General features: G+C 37.6%; 1 protein-coding gene across 1 annotated transcript in view; it reads left to right on the plus strand.

Moving 5' to 3' along the window:
- The window catches only part of TOPAZ1 (testis and ovary specific TOPAZ 1), a gene marked incomplete at both ends in the record, with an annotated part of 40689 nt that extends 28614 nt beyond the window's left edge, over positions 1–12075 (plus strand). The window contains 7 exons of the mRNA XM_082310757.1: positions 909–1083; positions 2671–2771; positions 6845–7010; positions 7864–8028; positions 9118–9321; positions 10380–10563; positions 11862–12075. Coding sequence (XP_082166883.1) covers positions 909–1083; positions 2671–2771; positions 6845–7010; positions 7864–8028; positions 9118–9321; positions 10380–10563; positions 11862–12075 — 1209 coding nt within the window. The remainder of the gene's footprint in view (positions 1–908; positions 1084–2670; positions 2772–6844; positions 7011–7863; positions 8029–9117; positions 9322–10379; positions 10564–11861) is intronic.
- Positions 12076–16626: the final 4551 nt, after the last annotated feature.

The raw sequence follows: 16626 nt of genomic DNA on the forward strand, positions 1-16626 counted from the left end.
TTAAATCTACAAGAAATAGTAATTTCTCCATCATTTAAAATTAGTGGGCTTTATTATTAAGTATATTGAGATTATGATAAAATATTTTTATGCAAAGCCATGTTTAGGAAAGATTAACATGCAGGGGAAAACTGTCTTTGGCTTTTCTGTGATGTCAGTAATTTAATTTACATACTTGTAGTTTTTATCTTGGTTTTGCATCTAATTCAAAGATTTTATAATTTTAAGCAATTATTTGCTATGTCTTACATTTGTTGTGCTTGTAATTGATAGTGGTACATCATTCCTCAACAAAAAATTATTTAATTTAAGCAGGTATTTTAAAGAGTAAGAAAATATTATAAAAAATTCTTTAATTGGACACTTGAATCTTTCATATTCAAGGGCAGATTACTTATTTGGCACAATTATAATATAGTTTACATATTACCACACTTACTGCACAGATCCTGAGACCAAAATTTAAGAAGTGAAGAACTAGGACTGATTTTTTTACTCCTTTAACACCAAAGTCATCAAGTGATCTGGCAAGCAAAAGACTAATTCATATAGAAAATAACCATCAATTTGGCATGCATCGTGCAAAAAAAAAAAAAAGACAGTAAGATACTGGATGACTGCCAGTTCTTAAATAGGATGAATAAGTTATGAGCTTTCTCAATTGGGGTCATGACATAAATGGAAAAAGGATTTTAATTTCTTGAGGGACAAAAGTTATTAGCAGTCCATGCAAGTTAGGCAACATGTAACTGTGCCATACTGAACACAGAGGTTCTTGGCAGTGGCGTTTCATCTGCATCTTTTTTCTGCTTTAAGTCTATCCCAGGTGTATCTCTTGAATTTTAATGCACTTTGTTTGGTGTTCTGGAAGCAGGTTCACTTATATTTATCCCTTGCCTTATTCACAGCATTGCAAGGAAAAAAGTGATTGGACCAAGCTGGGAGCTTTGTATGTTAATGCGAGAACTGGATGTGAACATTTTGATGATCTCCAGAAATTATCTTTATGTATTGCTGAAATACTAACCAGAGATTCTGAGACAGACAGACCAGGAGTTCCTTTTTGTGATTTTGCTGATGCAGGTAAAATTAAGATGCAAGAAATGCTTTTAGTTCATCCCTATTCTTTGTAGAGTTTTTAAAAGAGGTAAAAAACCAAATTCATGTACTGTTTTCTGAATACTAGTTAATTTTATATGTTACAATATTCAGAATTTCTTGAGGTGCAAATACAATCAGGTAAAATGCTCAATAGAAGCCATTTTTTAGTAGAAGTAAAATCCACAGTGCTTACACTTAAAGAAAGTTCTGAAAGAAGAACATTTGAGTTTTGTGAAATCAAGAAGAGAAACCAAAATTGGTGGTCATTAGGACAATGGTGGTCAATAGGACATTAATAAGAATGTCCTATTCTCAGGACAAAGGCAAACGTATTTAAGTATTGCCATGTGAAGTGTCACACTCTTTATAGCATAAATAAACTTCAGAGCTGTAAATACAGCTATATATATATTTGTATACTTCAGAATACATTGAACAGGGTTACATCATGTATATAATTTGTACTTTTTTTGTTGTTGTGGTTTTTTTTTTTTTTTTTTTAGTAATTTGGATTTTCACAATTATTTTATTCTGTAAAGAACCAAGAATTTCTGCAAGGGCTGGGTACACAAAATACCTTCTAGTTTTTCAATAGTTCTGGCAGGTTTTCTTACCCCTTTCCTCCCTATGCTTTTTCATTTACATGTCTCTATCATTCTTCCTGATAAGCTTAGAGAAAACCGAAGCTCAGTGAAGTGTCAGTGGGATATTAAAGCATTTTATAATGGATGACTCAAATCTTTTTCAACCTGTATTAACTACTAAAACATGATGAATATTTATTCCAGATATGTGACATGACCTTTCTGACCACAGACTTTCATATTATAAAACAGCTATCACAGCTTCCAGTTGTGACACAGACAGAAGATTTTGGTGGGGCTTGGAACTTAGTCTGTCGTCCCGAGAGCAGTGGTCTCCAAACTGATAGGGACCTCTATCAGTAAAAAACTTTTTACTCACTCCCCCCCTATTTATTTATTCATAAATTATATACCCATACTACTGCACTAATATATTAAATACATTATAAAACGTACACAAAAATAGAAATTAAAAAGGTGAGACAAAGATGAAATAAACACTACTTTTTAAAATATTTTACTTATTTTTATTTTTTAATAGTACAAAAAATATTTTCTTCCCAGACCTGAATGGATTGTTGTCCTCACACCCCACTTTGGAGACCACTGCTCTAGAATACCAACAGTGCTTCCAAAGTGGTTGTATAATATGGTTGGAAAAACTTGTCATTACTCAGTTCTGTAATTGGCAACATTTCTTCATGGTGCCAGAAAATGCAAAGCTTACCTTACAAATAATGATGTTAACTAAATTATGCCATTACTTGTCCAAGCATCTTATGGATGAATTAGAGTACTATGAAATAGTGTCTGAATAAATTACAGTTATTTACCCTACTTCTGGTGTTAAGAAGTTACTACTTTTAATGGCAAATATTTCAGAAAGTATAGTTCGTATTTTCACAATGACTGTTTTTCAAGTGTGTAATTTCTTTAAAACTGCATTTACATGTAAAATAAAGAAAAATTTTTTTTTTCTTTCCAGTAATAAAAAATTCACGACATAATGAAGCAGACAGAATTTTCATTGGAAGGATTGGCATAAGTGTAATGTATTCTTATCACAAAGTACTGCAGTGGATAAAGGTATACTGGACTATAGGAACCCGACTGGAAGAAAAGGAATGAGTCGTTTCTTTTCTAAATGTTAAACTGTTTTTCTCTAGTTGAATGTCTGGATCGGCCACCTGCCTCCCCACCATCTTAGTACTTCTTTATTGTCCAGCTCAAAGCATTTTATTGTGCCTTTCTGAGCAGTAATCTTCTGTGGAGCCTGTCATAACTTTGTCTTGCAACCTAGAAACTTGATTGTTCAGGTTCAGCTTTTGACTTTTCTGAGCTAAGGATGAATCTGGATTAGGAGACAGGTCTTCCCGAGATTCTGGGGCGAGGTGCTGATGGGATTGTTTCCCAGAAATGCCACTTTCTTCCATCTGGCAATACTGCTGTATTCTGAGACCTCTCAACTCAAGCAGTATTTACAGAAGTTTGAGTGGGCCCTTTCCTGCACTGGTACTTCTGAACCTGACCTCAAATGGAATGGATAAGGCCAGGAAGACAGAAGAGAAGCATAGCAAGGCTGCTGTTGCACTCGGTGAACTGCTCATTCCCCAGAACATTACTAGAAGTGCTTTTCTTCCATTGAATCTAGGGTTCTAAGTTCTGTGAATCTTGCAGAGAATTGGACCTCACAAAGAAATAGCCTTTACAATCCTTTCTTTGCTGTCAGATATTACAAAGGGACAGGGTTAAGAGACTAGACCTTTCACTGGATGTTTTATACTCTTTAGGCCTCATGCAATATTGATCATAAGTTCACTGCAGCAAAATCCATTTCAATGTTAAATTTGTCTTTTTCTTCCTGGAAGGGACCAGTGTATACCAAGCTGGATCTTCTATATACTGCAACATGACCAGTGACAACATAAGAAATTATATAAACCACCAATGATTTTGGAGTGTATTTTGGTTAGTGATCACATTCTGAAGTTACCTTTGTGTCAATGGGCCTGATTCTTACAGCTAATAATTATGCTGTACTGGGATGTTCCTCATCCCATACAAGATGATTTCCAGCATGTATTTTTATGAACAAAAGCAAACACTCTCCTTGTCCCCTTTTGTCTCTTGGGGTTTTTTTGTGAATTACCATTGAGGAACCCTTTCTAGTTTTCATCAAAGGATTAAAATGTCTTTTGTACTATTGTCTCTAGGGGATAACGTTCAGGAGTTCTGTTAGGTATAACATGTGCACTGCTCAGTCTGTTTCCAGGATCAACCCAAGTCCCAGGAGGTATTTGATAGAGGTGCTTAGTCTAGAGGCAATACACCTGTTCTGATGAATCGTTAATTTTACAGCATCAGCTTGTTGAGTTGAATGGTCGTTAGGAGGTCCCTATCAAGCTGCAGCATCGTGTGGTACTGTTCAGGAGTAAAGGGAAGGAGAGAGGGTCTTTGCGTCAGCACTTTCTTTGTACTGCACTAGAACTTTTTGAAGTATTTTTGTTCCACAAAACTCAGCAGTTAGAACAGTTAAGATATTCCTGGTGATAGAAGAGGTAGTCTAAATTTTTGGCATTGAGGAGTGGTCAGTGCTCACATGCCCATCAAAGAGCTTAGTTTGGCTTGGGTTTTGGCCGTCTTCTTCAGCAGAGAGAGCATATATTCAGTGTTTGTAGGGAAATGCCTTCATACGTTTTAGCTGTTTTCCAGATCCATCTTAGGGGAGATCCTGATATTTGGGTTGCAGGACCTCCGATATTCCAAGGAGGTTCATCTTCATGTCGTAATTTCAGAGGTGCAAGGTGTCAAAAGCATGTGTAGTGTTTCTCTTGTATAACAGGAGTTACTAAAAGTAGACAGTTCTACGATATTATGATTTTTTTCATGTCTAGAGCAAAAGATCATTGCTGCTTTGAGAATGTTGTGTTAGGTATCAAACCCACTCAACAGACTGCTCACCAAGATCCTCAAATAGCCTTGTAGACAATCTGTGTTGACCTTACGGGAGTGTGAATGAGGCTGTGCTCTGAATGATTTTTATCAGAACTGGCAGGTCCCAAATTGATCTGTGCTTCAGGGATGAACTAGAACTGTCATTCCTACCTCTCTCCAACCAGTTTCACTCCACTATATGGATCGGATAAGTCCCTAATCCTGTGGTTATGGGCTGGTATCTGCTTGATCCCATGTCTTGTTTCTTCCAAAAAGTGGTACAGAAAATAGGATAGTGATGTTCTTCCTGCTGTGCCCAAAGTAATTTTGGCTTTAGGACATGCCCTATGCCATTTTATGAATATGTTGGACTGCCTAAAGCTCTAGATGTGCCTTTCAGATCACTTTCCCTTCATGAGCATTAAACCTCTTTTTCATATAGCTTTGATGCTTGGTGGCTCTCAGGAGTAAAATATGTATGCTCCTTTGTCCTGAAGAGAATATTCTTTGTAAGAGCTAAGGAAAGTTCATAAAACAGGTGTGCTTGGAAAAAACATGCAAATTTGAAACATATGAATAGGTCTTCCATGGAGACAGCTCTTCAGGCAACACTAGACTACTTTCTGGGTATTTACTTATAGAGGCTCCTGCAACATTAATGCTCTTGGCAACTATTTCATCCGCTCCCCATTTCAACTATTTCCTATCTTGAGGAACTTTGCTATGGTTTATTTTTACCTAACTTTTTATTACTTGAGAGGATTGGTCAGAGGTTCTTGTCCAATTAAGGATCTCATTCCACAACTGCATTTTAATTGGGTGCCCTTCCTTTATAGATCATTTGTGCTTATGGCTTCATGCTTTCCGTCTTTCTATAAAGACCCACTTCTTAGTGGCCCTTCCTTTTGCTAGAAGGATGGAATAGATGCAGATCCTCCTTAATTTTGTATTTTGTCTCTGGTGTGCACTTAGATTTCGTGTTTCTATTTTGCTGTCAAAGTTTCACCTGAGTCTTTCTGATATGTAATTTTTCCCTTCAACCACATACATCTACAGTTGAATGAGTCCTTTACACCTTAAATGTTAACTGTAATGATGTAGTTAGTATTCTCTTATGGGTTATGCTGAGATAAACCAGTGCAGATACCTGTAGGCCTTCAAAAGTCTCCAATTTTGAGAGTATGTCAGTCCACAGTATGTACGTGCACATGCATAAAGCATTTTCAAAAAATGAGCTTCTTAATAAGTAAGTTTCATTTCTGTCAACTTCTCTGTTATCCTAAACCTCCCTTTCCCTCTACTTCCATGACCCTCATTCCACCACCACAACGTGTGCACACACATGACCACAATTTTTAGTAAGCCACCTCCCCATTGATGCACCCATTAAGCAAAAGCTGAAACATGTCTAGTGGGGAGTTTCGTTTGTGTTGCTTGATGAGCAAGGTGCAGCCAGACAGGACAAGTGCTGAATCCTGCTTGTCCTTGTCTTGCTGGGGGCATTAATTCGATATCCCACCTTGACTCGATCATCATCTTTTTTAGATTGGCCAGATCTTAATTATCTTTGAGGCTGCTACCTTCCATCTTTGACTGAACAGACCAACCAAAAAGTTGTTAAGAGGAAGCTTCTGTAGGAAACCAGTCTAAACATCAACCTGATGATAAAGTTGGTTGTTACACTGTTGGCCAGACAGGCCCAACTTTTTCCAGCTTATTGTCCTGCTGGGTACAACTATCAGTGTTTTTCTTGGCTTATGCTGGAGTAATTATTTCAATTTAACAATTATGCCTCTGCTGCAAAATGAAAACTCTCTGTATGATCTTTTTAGAATTTTATAGGTTGTGTAGTGCCAAATGGAATCAAAAGAGTAAAAATATTAATATACTAAAGTAAGCAAATACAAGTTAATTACAAAGTATATTAAAAATACTATATAGGAACATTATATAGCAAAAATAATGTTATGGGGAATAGTGTGCTGGGAACTGTTCAACAATGGGTTGGTGGGGGTTTTTTGCCTACACAGTCAAAAAACCCTTACTATTCTTTAGAAATTTTACTATACTTTTTTTTTCCTGACTCAGTTTGGATAACTAAACTGATGCCTATAAATCTGTATCACTGAATTAAATCTGCTGTATTGTGTGTAAATTCACTCTGTGTTCACTGATACCATTGCTTTCTCTGACCTTCCCCCTTTCCCTTCCCCCTCTTATGCTAGGGAAGGAAGGTTTTGGATAAATTGCATGAGCTACAGATACGTTTTACAGTCTTGAAAGGACTTACAGGTGCAGAGAGGTTAGCATCAAGATGTCAAATTGTTAATAAAGCTGCAGAAATTTTTCTTAAAACTGGAAGTTTGGATGGAGCAATATGGGTATTGAGAGGTAAGTTTGTCTTATGAAAAACTGAGTTTTGACTTAAATTTGAACAGTCCCCTTCTGTAACAGATTTCAGGTAAAAGTTACAAGCTGGTCTATGTTAGTAAATAAAGCTAATAATACTGGGACAACAAAAATAAAATGTGATCCATCTTACTGGTTAGTAGTATTCTTGATATGTATAAGAAATATTATGACTAATACCGAATTATTTTCAGAAAAGGTTTCACAGTAGTCTGCCATCAACACCATTCTACTCAAAAGCCTACCATAATAAGGGAGAGGTGCAGCTTGGAAAGTGACCCTACCCCGTGTAGATTGCCTTTGAGCCAGGTGACATTCAGTGTCAAAAACTTTCAGGCTTGGGTTAATGCAGTGTTTCTTTACCCCTCACAGTATCCACATCTAGTAAAATAGCTTCAGAATAGTACCATATTTCTGCAATTAAATAACACATAATTACTGGCTTTTTGGAATTCTGATCTGTTGAAAAGAAGAAACTTGGAAGTATAAACAAGAATAGAAGGTGTTCTATAAAGTAATATTGAGGATCTAAAATTTGCTATTCAATTTTATATATGTATACATATTTATATACACACATATATATGCCGCCATCAGTCCATTTTACTACCGTGATATTTAATAAAAGGGGTTATTTACAATATAAAGGTTCAGAGAATCCATCTGAGAAGTACTGGTGATAAGGAACAAATTATTAATAACTAGAACAGCATTTTCTGTGAAATTCTGAAATTTGTTTTCTGCTACGGTTTACAGTATATTCTTAATGGCCAAAAGCCTCAGCGCCCAGCAGTTTCAGTTCATAGAAATAACGCTGCGCTGTTGTTTGCCACAGAGTCAGAGTGGACCACAAATGTGCCATTGTGGCCCTGTGATAAAATGGACATCCTCAATCGACATAATCTGTTATGTATACTAGTGCACAAATACTTGAAGAGGAGTTTATACAGGCAGGCATTTGAAGTTCTGCAGAACTTGCCAGGTTTTCAAAATCATTCTGGTAAGTAAAGAAAAAGGTACTGTGTTAAGAGCTAAAAATTGAAGAGATGATTCTGTACTGTTCTTTTTGTTTGTTTCCCAGCTAAAATTTGTTGAAGAAGTAAGATGGTTTTAGACAAGCCCATTTTTTTTTTCCAGAGAGTGTAGTGTCAGTTAAAATGTCTTGTATTCTGCAGCTCTTGCCGCACGTGCGCTCACACAAATGCACGAACGCGCACATGCACAGAGTTTATACACCTGTCCTCTTTTTCCAGTTGGCTCAGGTACACAGGGCAACAGGAAAGACCCACTAAATTTTTAAGGATCATACACAGTCTATACAATAAGATAAAATAGGGATATCATTGGGGCGATTCATTTCATCTTAACGTCGGATGAATGCATTGGTTTTTTCTATAACTGAGCTAGCTAACCTAGGCTGCTTTTACATACCATGTTAAGAACTGAGTGTTCTTTTGGGCTCAATTTATCTGACAAATTTTGGATGTGTACTTCAAGATGAGATGCATAGTTGCTTAGGCTCCACTGAGGAAACCTCAGCCGATTCCTGTGCATAGGTCTCAGTCCTACGGCCAGTGTGTGTTTTTAGGTATGTTAGGCGAACTTAGTTGTAAGACCATCTACTTAGAGAATCCTAAAAGGATCTAATCCTTTGAGGCACGAGGTGGATACAAGGCTGCTCAGTCCTGCCAAGAAGGGGACAGTTGAGAGGAAGTGGACAGTTCAGAGTAAGAGTAGAAGCAGAATTTGAAGCACCAAGGTGATTTTTATTGGTGCAAATTTTAAGTCTGGGAGATCAGGTGAAGATTTTATTTATAGGCTTGGGCAACTGAATATATTTTTATCTGATCCTGTTGGTTTTGGCAGCAAATTATTACTTGGACCTTAACACTTGTCTTTCACAATGTGAATGAGCTAACTGTATGAAAAGACTTTTGATGAATAAAGCATTATCATAAGTTATCTCAACCTTGTTCCATTTTGCTGATAAAAGCACAAGTCCTGACTTAGGTACTGACCGAGAAGTGATTCTTCAATTAGATTTGCATTTGACTTAATTCAGTAGTTAATATTCTTCATTTCATTTCAGATGCTGTAGATGTTTCTCAGTACAGCTGCCTTTTTAACAAGCTGATAAATGCCTGTTTTGAGAGCAAGAACCTTGGGGTCTCATCTTCTGCAGTAGACTTCATGCTTTCAAAAAACATAGCTATTGATTTTTTTTTGCTTAGAGGATTAATCACAGCTTTGGGAAGAAGTTCTTTGTGGTCTAAAGCTAGGACCTATTACAAAAGTAAGTTGCTTCTTAAACAATATCCTTCCCTTATGTTCTTTGGATAACATATGCTCATAACAACTCAGTATGTTGGGGAGAAATGGGTAAGAGTATACTTTGTAAGAAGAAAACAGTACTTTCTGTGTCACTATCAGGAATTTATTTGTAACCAAAATGTTTTTTGGGAAATAGTGACATTTGAAAATACGAATCAGTGCATACTACCTGGCATGAAATAAATGTAATTCTGATAAAATTAATTTTTTATGTTCAATTTCAGAATTTCAAAAACGTAAACCCTGAAATGGTTAAAAAGTGCATCATTTTTGTTCAGAGCTGTGGTGGTAAAATTATTAATATTTAAGATTTGAGAGGTCTGGCTAAGAGTTTATCTTAACTAAAAGAAAATTCCTTTCAACTAAAAGCTAACAGTCTGTGATTGTTTTCAACTCCCCACTTCTGAGCTAAGATAATACCGGGTGTGCCAGTCCAACTGAGTCTACCAAGAGCCATCTCTCCATATTGGCACATTATTTACTGTTTGGTTCCATCTTAGAATTGTGGTGGTTAGCAAGCTACTTAAGGAGTCCATCCCTCCCAGGATGGATACTTGGCTTTGTTAACATTGGAAATGATTGGTTTTCCTCACCTCTTTCTTTTTCTCTGAAATGCTGTATAGCTTGGGTCTCTGGGATCCCTTGGCAGAGGACAAGGGAGCAAAGGGGCAGATGCTGTTCAAATGTCCTCCCACTGTGATCATAGTTAATAAAGCTTCTGTCTGACCTGTCCTGAATTGTACTTGCATTATTACGCACTTGGAGTCCCTGGATTTTTGACAGAGCTTTTTAATCATTGCTGATAATATTCACTGATGAAAATAACATTAGAACAGTGAATATTATGAGTGAGTACTGTTGACTGTGTTCTGAAATCAGGCCATTTCACAGCTGAAATAGTAAAATCGATTAAGAGTTTGGGGTTTTTTTTTTCCACATTCTTAGCCACATACCGAAGAATACAGAGCTATGTTCAGTATTGGTAATCCTAATTCTTTACATTTCTGCATTTACTCTCAGGTGCTTTATCGTTGGGTTGCTACCCACCACTGCAGGGAAATTTATATCACAAACTTTTGATGATTCCGTCTTACCTGTCTGAGGTTGAGATGCTGTTGGCCATGGAAATATTTCTTGTTTCAAATGCCAGTGATATTCAAAGTCCAATGGCTACTAGTCAGACTCTTCAAATAATACTTAAAAGGTTTGTTGTCAGATGTGCACCATTTTGATTGTATTTATCCATGTGATCATGTAATTAATGAGAGGTCTTATTTTCCATTGGCTGGGAAAGAGAATGCTTGGTTTTAAACTCATTTTTAATCCTTGTTTCTAAACTGGTTATAGAACAGTAAATGTTTGGGGTTTTTTTGTTATTATTTTTACATGTGTGTAGCAGAAAAGTAATTCTTCCAGAGTGATATTGGCCTGCGTTCCCTAACTGAATGTGTCTACTGCACTAAGAGCATACACTGTTTTCAAAAACAGGACAGCTTGATATCTTGGCGTATAGTTTCTTGTGTTATGGTTAAGCAGTGGAGTAGAAGGGCACAGTCAAAATGTTACTCCTTTCAAAAAACAATTCTAACATTTCTTGGCTGTGTTTTGGAAAGTGCATGATGCCATTTTATGTGATTCTCTTTACAGGGGGTATCTCAATATTAGATTTGTTAGATTTTTTCCCCCTTTCTGTGAGGCTTAATACCTTCAGATAAAAATGTGTTTTGTTGCTTTTTCCTTTTGTCCACAAACCACCAACCACTGTTAGTTGATTATACCTATAATTTATTTTTCAAGACACCATTTTCTCTGAGATTGACTGGCTCAGCATCAAAATGTGAAACTGCATAGAAAAGCTATATTTGTTAACAAGGATGAACAGGGGCATCTCAAACTTGAGTACTCTGTCTTCCTTCCCCTCCGCCCTTCCCAAGGAATACATCTCTTAGTTTTGTTCTTTTGATAAATGAGAAAATTTTTATCTTGTTTTCATGTGTATGCTATTGTACCTCTGCTTGTTTGCTTAAAGAGTAAGTTCTGCTCTTGCAAAAATGTAGGCATGTCACTTAGGCACATCCTTATTGCAAAAGGGATTACGTGCCAAAAATGAGTAATCCTTTTGGATTCAAGCATGTACATGAATCCTTGCTATATCCAGTTCATAAAATGGTTTACATTCCTTTACTGAATTTTCCAGCCCAGAGTCGAACATTTTTTCATGAAACACGCTGTGAATATTGCAGACCTACTTTGCACTGGCATTAAATCCTATTACTTTTCATTACCATAAAAAATGTTTAAAATATACTTTTTCTAACTTTTTAGTTCTTCAGAATAGTCAACTAAAATTTATCTAGAAATTAGCATAATCTCTTATAAGTTAAGTGAACACAAGGCATTATTTTAATGTTTTTGTCATCTTGTTGCCAGTATAAAGCATCAGGCAAGTGACACAGGGCCTGTATGGTACCTAATTTTGTATCGGTGAAAATTCACTTACAGATGTGAAGATCAGACAGTTCAGAATAACAGTGACTATCAAGCGGCAGTGGAGAGACTGATCCTGGCTGCTCGTGTATCTGATCCAAAGCTTTTTCTTAAGCATATGACAATGAATGTTAATATGGAAGAAGTTTACAGCTTGGAGCTTACATCTGCTCTAAAATGGCTTCAGGAGAATATGAAATGGGCTGGGAAGGTCTGGCTGTTTCAGTAGTCATTAAATACTAAAGACTTTTGGTTTTTAATGGTTAAAGCAATCATTGTTGAAAATAATGCAAATTAATAAAGGCAGTTGTCACTGTGTTCAGACTGTGCCTTACTGATTTACAGCAAGGCTTCAATTTCAAGTTGCGTCTTTAAATACTTATATTGATGATAATGCAGATAGTAGCACAGAAAGAGTAATTTTTTCCCTAACTATATAGATTGTCACACTGACTTACATAGATGTTTTGTAATGGCATCATTAGATAATGAGGAAGCTGAAGCCTCAGAACCTACATTCTCCTTTTTTATGGAGAAACTAGCACTGTTACTCTTCTCCCAGCAAGTGATGGTATATATGTGCATTGATTGAGTGTATCTACTGTTCTTGAGTGAGCCGTTTTCCACATTGCTTCATAGTCTGTAGAAGTAATACATGTTTCCTTTTGTCTTCCTCACGGTAACTTGTGAGGATATTGTCCCATCTGTGTGCCCCTTAGATCTTAATTTCCTTACTCCAAAAACCCAGCAAAAAGCACTGAGAATAAAATAACTTCAAAATCCCTTGAGACTTGCCTGACTTAGGATACCTTCCTTCACAGAACTGAGAGAGTCTACGCAAGTTGTTCGCAGCTGAAGGTTTAGTTTTGTCTTGATAATAACTTGTATATGGCCTCACATTTCTATAAATGCATACTTCCACTGAAAAGGAAAACTTGCTTTCTACCTTGATTGTGCTCTTAGAGGGAAGTGGTTTTGCCCATTTTTTAGTTTCTGCCAACTGCATGATGAGATGGAGGCTTCTAGCAAGCTGATTCTAGCATTCCTGGTTCTTCAGGAATTCTTCTTTTTTTCCACCTGAAAATCCTGAATCAGATTCAGAGCATGAATTCCTTAAGTCACACTTCATCTACTGATCTGCAGCCTGAATAAGAAGAACCAAACATTTCATATCAGAAGACACTTGTGGCAAATCCATGGGACCTCTGTCAAAGTTGATACTTGCTTGAGCTCCCCACTTCTGTAGTGTTAGTTCAGATCTCCAGTACCAGCCTTCACAAACATGCCAATAATACAGCTCTTTTGGGCCTGTTCTCCATCCTCTGTAGAGCTTTTTGTGCTGAAAATTTCTGCTCTCTTGGGTATAGAAGTTAATTTTTTTTTTTAAGGCTGTTCCATCATAAGTGAGATCAAGATGGTGGCCTAAGCCCTCAGTGTTTGAAAAATCTTGCCCTCCTTTGGGGCAGCATGAGTCTCTTCCCAGTTCCAGCAGCATTATTGCAGGTGTGCTTTGTGCCTCTGAATCATGAAAGCCATCAAGGCGCTGGATGGTTGTGGAGGGTTTTGGAAGGGTGTCGGTGTTTTTTTGTTTGGGGGGGTTGCCACTCCAGTCTTCAGGTTCATGCCATTAGTCTGATGTCATTAATCTGATCAACAGTTGTTAGATTCCTGACCCTTTTTGATACCACTGCTCATCCCATCTGTCTGGGAGCTGCTACTGGAAGAGAGAGGATTGAATCTGATGACTGCCAAGATCACTGCCTTCCTCCTGTGCCACCTCTACAGAAAACTGCAAGGATAGAGGCTCTTGTGTTTTCACAGGGCATCATTCTTCTGTAGGGATCTCATCTCCTTTCCTTCTAAAAAATAGTAGATTCAGTACTAACAATCAAATGGCATTTCTTTAAAAGCCCCTTACCTCAGAATTTCTCTTGAAGAACAGTTGGCACTAGTTCAAACAGACTTTGGGTTCCACCACTGGGTATTCACCAAGATGGCTCTGCCATTCGTAAGGCGATCCACCTGGTCAAATCCAGTAGCATTCTGCTGCTTTCGTTTCCCAGTAGCTTAAAGACTGGATAAGAAGTGATAGGGTTTCAGGTGAGGGATCTAAACTGATGTTCTTCCAGCCACTCCAGCATTAGTGGCAAGAGCAATTTTGGAAGGTTTCAGCAAACTAAAACTGGCAGCGAGAAACTAAGTCATTTTTGCTAATTACTTTTTGTAAGATCCTTTGTAGCTTAATCTTCCTTGGAATTAGACAGAGGCTATCTGAACCTCAGCTAAATCCCACATTTCTGTAAGCAGTACCAGATGTGACTAATACTTTGTTTGAGAGACGCAGAAGGACAAAATTCTCTTAGTAATCTGTATGGCTTCAAAGCGTGGGATGCTAGAGGCAGCATTATTTTTTCCATTATCAGCAACCTTGAATTTTCACTTAGATCATCTGCAGAAAAAAATTCCAAATGTTGCTTTATTTTTCAGACAGAGGTTAATCATTGACCTTCTAGCTTAACTTGGAACTGTGTAAAATCTGTCCCATGTTTTGGTTCCATCTCCTGAGTATCATCTTCAGCTGATAGGATGAAATCTCAGTCATGTTTTACATGAACAAGCAAAGCAAGCTCCCCACGTGGTTGCTCAGAAGTTTTGTTACAACAGGTGCCTCTGGTATTTCTGTCAATATAGTGTTTCTCCCTATCAGCATGATAAACCAGTAGGCAATTTAAACAACCTCACTGTTAAGTCCCGTATTTCACATTTTTGTATTGTCTGGGTCCACTTGAAATACCACACAAATCTGGTCATTTTGATGTGTATCAAAATGCCAGAAAGGTTTCTTGAGCAACATTCTCAGTACCATTTTGGTGACAGAAATTCCATGTGCTAAACAGGACAAAACTCCAATGTGGAACGGAAACGAGCCTGGAAAGATGAAAAAATGTTCCAAAGAATAAAGTTAAGTACAACAGAGACAATGCAGTTTTGCAGAGCCAGCCACTCAGTAGACAATATCCATATTTTTGCTTTTCCCCAGGTATAAGTTACTGTTTCTTAGTAGCTGAAAGAACTTCTGTGTTTGAGATTATGCAACTCGTTTGATATATTTGATTTTTCATATAGGAAATAATAAAAGGTATGCTTACCTGTTTGCAGGCAGAGACAGAAAAATGTGCAAAAAAAAACTTTCCTGTGCTGCGCTCAGTAGCTACGTCTAGACAATGCTCTGCTCCTTCAGTATGTTGTTAGATGCACGAGAAATTCTCTTTGTGAAAATCTTTCTTCAGTTTTCACTGATGACAAGGAAGGCTCTTGGAAAGATTACTTTTGTTAGGAATGGACAGTTTCTTGTAACTAAAACAGAATAATGTTGTTTGGAAGACTTACCACAATTTTATTTCAAAGGATTGATAGTTTTGAGAGTTTCTTAACCCACATCGGGGATGGAGGTGAGAAGCTGGAAACAGAAGCTTGATAGTTTTACGCTGTTTTATAAAGAGCAGTTGGGGGGATCATTTTGGAGGAGCTGTTAAGATGTTAATAAACGTTTTTTATTCTTTATATGAAGTATCCAAAATATCTGTGAGTCAGTATTGTCATTAAACTATTTAATTCTGTTCAGATCCCTGTAATTAATATTCTTAGGTATGCAGGAGGATAGGCAAATGGCAAAGTAGACGTGGAGAGTTTAGTATCTCATAACTACTACAAGAATCTAGAGTATGATATGCTGTATGAGGAGGTTAAGAATGTGTGAAATCAGTCAGACTATGCAGTTTTTCACCACGCCATAACGCATAATGTAGCAAATGCTCATGAATAAATTGGGCTGAAACTCCCAGCTGTGGACGTGGCCAGCTTCCAGTTTTAACTACAGACTCGAGTGGAGGCTACAGCTAGGCCTATGGGCTGTGCTCAATTCGCAGAAGAATCCTCATGGATGTTAGCCAGAGTTTCACATGAGGAGAAATTGTAAAATTAAATGTCCCTGGTGTAGTAATCGAACTTTAAATTGCCAAAATCTTAATGCCATACTCCTCAGCTTAGTAAAATACGGCCACGTTAAGAGCAATTACTAGTTCACATTTTTGTCCTTTCACATTCTCCGGATGCATCTTGCATCTTTGCGGGGGGGGTTTTTTGGCAAATCCCAGGTCTACATTTTTCAGGCCTAACCCCTTCTGCGTAACTCTTTTCTAGAATGACTAATATGATGACTAGTATAAAAAATTAATGCTGACGTTATTGGCCTCAGAGCTTCTGTGCCATTGCATGTGATGGGACTGGAGAAACCGATGCCACTTTTTGACCATCTGCAGACTGAGGACCAGAACAGAAACAAAGGAGCGAGGAGAAAATGGCTCAGTTGCCGCTTGTAGCAACTTTATGGTGATGCTTAAAATTCTCCTTCTGTTAGGGAACAAGAGGTAGTCAAAATACAAACTTCTTCAGATGTTAATTTTATCTGGTATAAAACAAGCTTTGCATTCGGAAATGCCTATGCCGCTCTTGCTGAGCCAGTGGGATGTATCCTGGGAACTGATAAGAGAATAATGAGCCCAGATAAAGCCACAGTACTACTGCCACGAAATATTGTGCTCTTACTTATAAGCAATAAGTGTGGAGATCTTTAGCTAAAAAGCAGGAATTCATTCCTGTGCTGGGGGGGGGGGGGGGGGGGGGGGCAGGTTGCTCTGGCTGTGTTGGAAAATGGGTCCCCTACGCAACGGACCTGGTATCTGGCAGTGTCACCTGCTGATTACCTCTCCCAATTTAT

This window comes from Platalea leucorodia (assembly GCF_965183815.1).
Source record: "Platalea leucorodia genome assembly, chromosome: 1".
Lineage (NCBI taxonomy): Eukaryota > Metazoa > Chordata > Aves > Pelecaniformes > Threskiornithidae > Platalea > Platalea leucorodia.